The sequence below is a fragment of the Alnus glutinosa genome, chromosome 11 (genome assembly GCF_958979055.1).
Source record: "Alnus glutinosa chromosome 11, dhAlnGlut1.1, whole genome shotgun sequence".
Classification (NCBI taxonomy): domain Eukaryota; kingdom Viridiplantae; phylum Streptophyta; class Magnoliopsida; order Fagales; family Betulaceae; genus Alnus; species Alnus glutinosa.
This window is the reverse complement of record NC_084896.1, coordinates 23,968,154-23,975,016: the sequence shown is the minus strand read 5'-3', so window position 1 is coordinate 23,975,016 and position 6,863 is coordinate 23,968,154. Positions and strand designations below refer to the sequence as shown.

The 6,863-nt window shown below is 35.5% G+C and overlaps 1 protein-coding gene across 1 annotated transcript; it reads right to left on the bottom strand.

Annotated features, from left to right (window-relative positions):
- Positions 1 to 903: 903 nt before the first annotated feature.
- LOC133882479 (transcription factor RSL2-like) lies at positions 904 to 2,591 on the bottom strand. The gene is made up of 5 exons (XM_062321667.1): positions 2,079 to 2,591; positions 1,789 to 1,992; positions 1,555 to 1,620; positions 1,396 to 1,461; positions 904 to 1,298 (listed from the first exon to the last, which is right to left on the bottom strand). The coding sequence occupies exons 1-5, from the start codon at positions 2,583 to 2,585 to the stop codon at positions 1,200 to 1,202; spliced, it is 942 nt and encodes a 313-aa protein (XP_062177651.1). The 5' UTR covers positions 2,586 to 2,591; the 3' UTR covers positions 904 to 1,199.
- Positions 2,592 to 6,863: the final 4,272 nt, after the last annotated feature.

Sequence of the window (6,863 nt, the reverse complement as noted above, 5' to 3'; positions counted from 1 at the left end):
AGACTTGATATTCTGAACAAGTCGGGGGCAAAACAAAGTGAAGGGGTTTGATATAACAAATAGAGATAGCAGAATAAAGAGATGAAAGAATTTGGTACTTACTCTAAATTAGCAATCTCAATTGTTGCCAAGTTTAGAAGGAAGCTGGGTTTCCTCATTTTGTTTAGAATTGATCCAAATATAGGCAGTCATCTCCGAAGGGTTTTAAGAAGTCTAATTTGAGTGTAATGGCAACAATTTTTTGCCGTAACATATAATAGAGGCGGTTTACGAAGTCAATTTATCTATCCATCAAGTTTGTTTGGGGTAGGGTTGTTAATTTTTGATATGATTTGCAAACTTGATATGAACCTAATAAAAAAAAATAACGGGTTAGGATTGAGGGGTTTGTCCGTTTAACTAAATGAGTCGGTTTATGGTTGACCTCTATAGTACTCATGCTTTGACAAGACACGACCTGAATTCGATACACGACATTTAGGGTGACAATTTTTGACATGACCTATGAACTTAACATAAAATTAGCGGGTTAGAGTTGACCGATCTAACCCGTTTGATTAATTAGGTCAGGTTATAGTTGACTTATATAGTCTTATATTCATGCATTACAAGATCTCAACTCGACTTGTCAAAACAAATTGTCGTCCCTTTGGTCACGTATGGTTCAATATCGATTTCAGAAAGTCTAATTGTTCAAAGAAACCATGTGATCACGTATTGACCAAAAAAGTACTAGTTAGGGTCACTTCCTTTTCAACCAGTGCCACAATAGATGGAACAACTGCTGAAAGAGACGTCTGATGGAGATACCAATATACCACTCTGCCAAATGGTAACTCTTACTGAAAGATACAACCCTTGCAGAAAGTGACTCTCAAAATCTTAGCTTTAAGTCACCAGCCATTGGCAAAAGCATGTTCTTTTTGTGTCATATTGGCAGTTGGATTGACAATTACAACCATCTATTTGGCTTGGATTCTTAATTGGTTGGCCTTGCCAGAACCACCAGCCAGGATTACAGAAGTTCTGTTCATAAAGTCTGTCGTATTATGAAGGAAAAATGATAGAAATAGCCTGATTTGAGGGATTATTCATGACAGTTTCCCTTAAGAGCCTTGATAATAGGATTTCAGAATTGCTGATAGAAATAAGCCCCTTTTTCATCTACGTTGTATTGTTACTCTATGGAATGCCATCTTCTACAATTTTCCCAGTGGGGTAATTTTCAGATCAAGCCCAATGTCCAATCCATTGTAAGCGATGGGGGCATACATCCATAGATCATCAGAGATTAAAAGCTACAAAGTCCCAACAAGAAAACAAAAGGATTAGATTGGGCTAAAGTTAGCTGATCTTTCAATATGTGTACAAAGAGGAAGTCCCTTTGGCTAATACCTTGATCTGGAGCTGTAAAAACTTCACATAATTGACAGCTTCCTCAAGCATTGTGCTAATATCAACCTGTATTACCAAAGAACAAATTTCTGAGGATTTCAGGTACACCTCATACTGATCAGAACAATATTGTGCAGATAGAGCATGCTTGCTGCGTACCTTTGTTCCATTAGGGACAAGGTTCTGCAGAATTATCATCCTTTCCTTTATTCGCTCCCTTCTTTTCTGCAAGACACAAAGGAAAGATCCATTAACCTCATTCCTAGACGGATTGGGATCCACAACAATTACCTGTCCGGATTCGGACAGGTAATTGCTGTGGATCCTAATCCTTCATAAACAACAAACTCTCGATAAAGTTGGGCCAGTTTGCTAGCATTTGTAGGGACTTACCCTTGCATAAATGCTCTGAGGACCAGTGGCTGATCCCCTCCTGGATTTGGTTTTTCCATTCAGCTTCTGAGAAGCATTAATGGAGTCATCCTCCGAGGAGCAGCCGCTTGAGCTTTGCCCATTAAGGTCAGCATTACTATCGTCTTCATTGTTGCTAGTCGAAGCAAGCTTCATTGATTGCTGAATTCTTGTGTTCTTTCGGACCTGCATTATGAATCAAGATTTCATGAGGAAAAGGAAATAACTAGTTTCACTTGAAAAAACAGTAAACACATGCTTATCATACTCACATCTTCTGAAATCCGACATCTTTTCTTAGGTTTCTCAGATGGGTTGTTACATCTTATGAGGTCTGAATCCTTGTCAGGAAAAACAGCTTCAGGGATGTATCCAAATCCAGCAGACTCTTCTTCTGCATTCCCATCATTCATTTCTTGGCTCAAGCAGTCATTTCCTTTAACGAGAAACGAGCTGCTGTTATCAACTTCTGCCATACACAAATCCATGGACATGGATTCACTCATGTAGTAGCTTTGTTGGCTCAAACAACCAACACTAAAATGTGAAGAACTGTAAAGATTAGAATTGGACAGATCTGAATAATGGTATGAACCTTCTTCTTCACCAAACCCTGCCATGTTCAGAGTCGTTGAATCATGGCAAGGCCAAAAAGTTGATGCAACTTTCAAGCTTACAGAGTTGTTAGGTGGCTGGGACATAAATTCAGCCTCCTCAGCAGTATACATTACACTAAAAGAGCTCAGTTCTCCCTCAGAAATGGCTCCCATATTCTCCATATACTCTGTCAGGAAGCTTATTGGAGTAGAAATGGAAACCGTGGAGCTTTTATACCAAAAAAACTATTAGCAAAGGGTTGACTTCTTTTTTTTTTTTCTTTTTTTTTTTTTTTAATTTATGAGCAAAGGGTTGACTTTGGTGTAAAATGATCTGAACTCATAATTTCCAATCATCATCAGACAAAAAGTGTGAATCTCAATAAGTAATAAGCAGGAGTCTATGGTGGGCAAAGGACAACTCGGGGGGTGGGAAAAGTTCAAGAACATTAGAATAATGCTCCTCTGATTGCCCTTTTGGCTCCTTGTTACTCTAACAAAAACTTAAACAAGAAAAAGAATTGTAGAAAGAATGATTTCAGAGTAGAGAAATAGTATTGAAAGAATGAAAACTGTAATTGTTTGGCATCAAAAAGGTACGACTAAAAAACTAGAAAGGGTCAAATAGAAAGGGGGAAAAATGGAGACATTGAGAGAACGTGGGATTGCTTTGAATATGATAATCAATTAATCATAAATAATTGTATTAAACAGAATGATGCTGGCATCCCTACGATTAGAATGACTCCAAAATTGATTAGGTTGGTGGTCTCATGATTTCAATTTTGTCATAAAGGCATACTAAAGCAAAGAAGCATCACCAATCCCAGGCATACTAAGGGATTGGAATCTTGTGTAATTAGTTGCCTGTACTGCATGTAATGCGAGAGGGCACCTGCTCGAGTAGGTGGATTCTCATTCTATACCCCAAATAATTTGAACACTTGCTTGAACATGGACGGATCGGAAGTAGGAGTTCTTATCAAATGAGACCAAAGCATGAATGAGAAATATATTAAGATTTAAGATTTAATTAATATATAGAAAATTAAACTGGTTTCCACTAAGTGTTAGCAAAATAAAAGACACAATAATTGTTTCTTAATATATTTCAATTTTAAACTCAAACCTATCAAAATGAAACTTGACGTTCTTTTAGATTATGAAAACCATCTATAATTGAATTTGTGCTATATTTGGTAGCAATTTTTCTTTTGATGTACGACATCAAAGAGTCGGTCAAAAACACATCTTCAAGTTTATGTACGAGTACAACCACTTGAAAAATAAGTTGGTAGACAAATAAGGGAGTCATTGAGCGAGTTGAGTCATTATTGTTATTGCGTTGCATTGCAAAACAAATGAGGTTGTTCACTTACTCTCTCACATTAACTATCTATATTGTATATACAGTCAATTAATTACACCAAATCCAAATTCATGTGTGGCCTACTTGAATTTCGAAGCTTCGACTGTCGGTCATTTTATAAGGCCATTGCCCACTTTTGGGTCCGTCTTCGTGCCCGAACAAATACGGAATCCACTTACTCTCTTACATTAACTGTCTATATTGTATGGAGTTAAATCAATTAATTACACCAAATCCAAATCTCATGTGTGGTGCATATGAATTTTGAAGGTCAGTCATTTTATAGGGCTATCTCTCACATGTGTACTTGCCATTAGGGATCCATCAGTTGGGCTGGCATAAGCTTTGGGTTGACCTTAGAAAAATGTATTGGTTTTTCTCATTTCTTTTGTTATTTTATTTTATTTTTTAAGTTTTTTTTTTTTAATGTATAGGAACTTTCTATTAAAATATAATAATAATAAAGGTTACATCAGAGCCCATACATGGCAGGACGGCCATGGAAAATCCTATCCAATTCCTCTCTTTCCAAGCCTGATTACCAATTCCTTGGACAATCTGGCTTAACAACACCCAATAACAAAATGATTGCCTATCTGGAATTTGCATTTGCAAACCCTACTAAAATATGCCAAATGACAACTAGAAAAAGGCCCTTTCATTTCATATTGCCAGCCTGATTTGTATATAAAAACCATTGGGGGAAAATAGACTTAATTGGCCTCCTAAATTTGGGTTAATACCCTTTAGAAAGTGACACTCGACCCCCTTCGATTATCATTCTGTTAGCATTTTCGATTAAATTGGCCAAGTCCACCCACACGTGAATTTTAAGATTTTTTTTTAATTTTTTTTTTCAAAATGCCCCATTTGTTGAAGTTGCTTGGTGAAGTTATCCTTGAAAAGTATTAAAAAAATTAAGCAAGGGAAAAAAATATTGAAGGGTGGTTCGAACATCCCCAAAAATGGAAAGGGGTGGCCAAACCACTCAAGCAGGCAGTGACGGTGGGCTTTTTTTTTTTTTTTTTTTTTTTTTTAATTGTTTAATTTTTTTTTTTAAATAATATTTAGGGGCATTTTGGAAAGTTTAAGTAAAAAAAATTCATGTGTTGTGCACGTAACACATTTTCCTTCAATTTTGACGAAAAATAGTAACAAAGAGTGTTAACTGTAACTAAGTAGTAGTCGGAGGGAGTCGAGTGTCACTTTTTAAAGAAGTATAAGTGCGAAAGTGATATAAGTTTAGGGGCTAAGTGTACCATTATTTAGATTAAAAACCAAATTATACTATCCTTAATCAAAGTATTAGGAACACAATCGCCAGAAACTTTCACCCTTAAGGCCTTAACTGTAAGAGATCTTTTGAATTTACCACAGCCCCATCTCAACTCATGTGAGAAATATTATACAACTTTCAAAGTTGGTTTAAATTTACCTTTAAAATTCGATTAAATTTCTACTATCAAAATTAAAAAGAAGTAAAACGAGTTGATGTTCCAAAACTACTAATAAATAATTTAGAAAATCTGATTATTTTTGGGTAAATTATACTTTACTTGTAAGTGTCTTGGCTCGAGTTCTTTTTAGCCTCCTCTTAATGGTTACTTTATTGTGATTAGTGGTTCTAATTTTTCTTTTACAAAATGGTTTCAGGTCGGTATGGCCGGGTTATGCTTTAGATTAAACATAAATAGAGCCACTTATAAAAAATAAAATAAAAATTAATTGAAAAAAACATGAAGAGAGCCCAGTGGAGATCGTGAGCAAAATGGTCCAAGCCCAGTTCTTTCAATTGGTTTTCTACATATCCAATCTGAATTTCAAGGCCTAAACGGGCCGAACCTGAAAGTCCAAAAGGTCGATCTATAGACGGTGTCCAAATCACAAGCGAGAGTGTGCGTTTTAAAAATCACACGATTTTGAAAATAGAACCGCAATTTTATCAAATGCTCAATTCTATTTTTGATTTTTTTTTAATTATTAACAGTTTTAAAATCACTATTATTTCAAACTACATATTTTAAAATCACTAAACCAAACGGACACGGAGACTATCGCTGTGAAACCATCTGTCACAATGACCCTTTTCTTACCCTAGATGCCAAAAAAATTTGGATTTGACTTCAGCCTATTTCCTGCCTTCCAACAGTATCGTATGGGGTTAGCCTACGTTGAAGACCCCATTTTTGTTGCTTTTGATTTTTTTTCTTGTATTTGCTTAGAACTGCTTTGTATTTATCTTTTTGCAACAATGTACTCTCTCTCTCTCTCTCTCTCTCTCTCTCTCTCTCTCTCTCTCTCTCTCTCTCTCTCTCTCTCTCTCTCTCTCTCTCTCTCTCTCTCTCTCTCTCTCTCTCTCTCTCTCTCTCTCTCTCTCTCTCTCTCTCTCTCTCTCTCTCTCTCTCTCTCGTTTTCTTTTGATTTTTATTCCTAGCTAGGTTAAACAATGTTAAAGAGAAGAGTTATGTTATTTGAACAACTTTTACACAACAATTACACAACAATGTTGAAGTGTCTAGCATTTAAAAAATAAAAAATAAAAAAATAAAAAATGAAAATATTGGACACATAAGCATTATTGTCAATTGTTATGCAAAATTGTTGTGGAGCTAACATCTCTATCTCTAAAGAAAATAACTATGGTAAATCGAACTAAGCCATATTAATCATCTTATGGATTGCATTATGTAATAACGTTTCCTTAATTATTTTTTTTAATATAATAATTCTGAAACTTCATTGATCAAAAACAGATACAGAAACTAACCTCATAAAACTAGGGATCTTGGGACAAAAAAGCTTTCCTAAAAACAATGCTGGAGATACTACTAGGAACATCCTCCATTCAACACACATTATTCTTATTACAAATAGCCTCTTTAGCTAGATTATTGGATGCCATATTTGCCTCTCTAAGAGCATAAACAAAAAGACAAGAGCGAAGCTCCAACTTCTCCATATGAATGCTTTCAATGAAATGGTCAGTACTAAAAAGAAAAGGGGGATCAGAGTTATAGAAATTGATAATTTTAAAAGATAAAGGAAAGAGATGAAAGAGACAGAGATTAAGGTGGTTCGGTCTATAACTTACG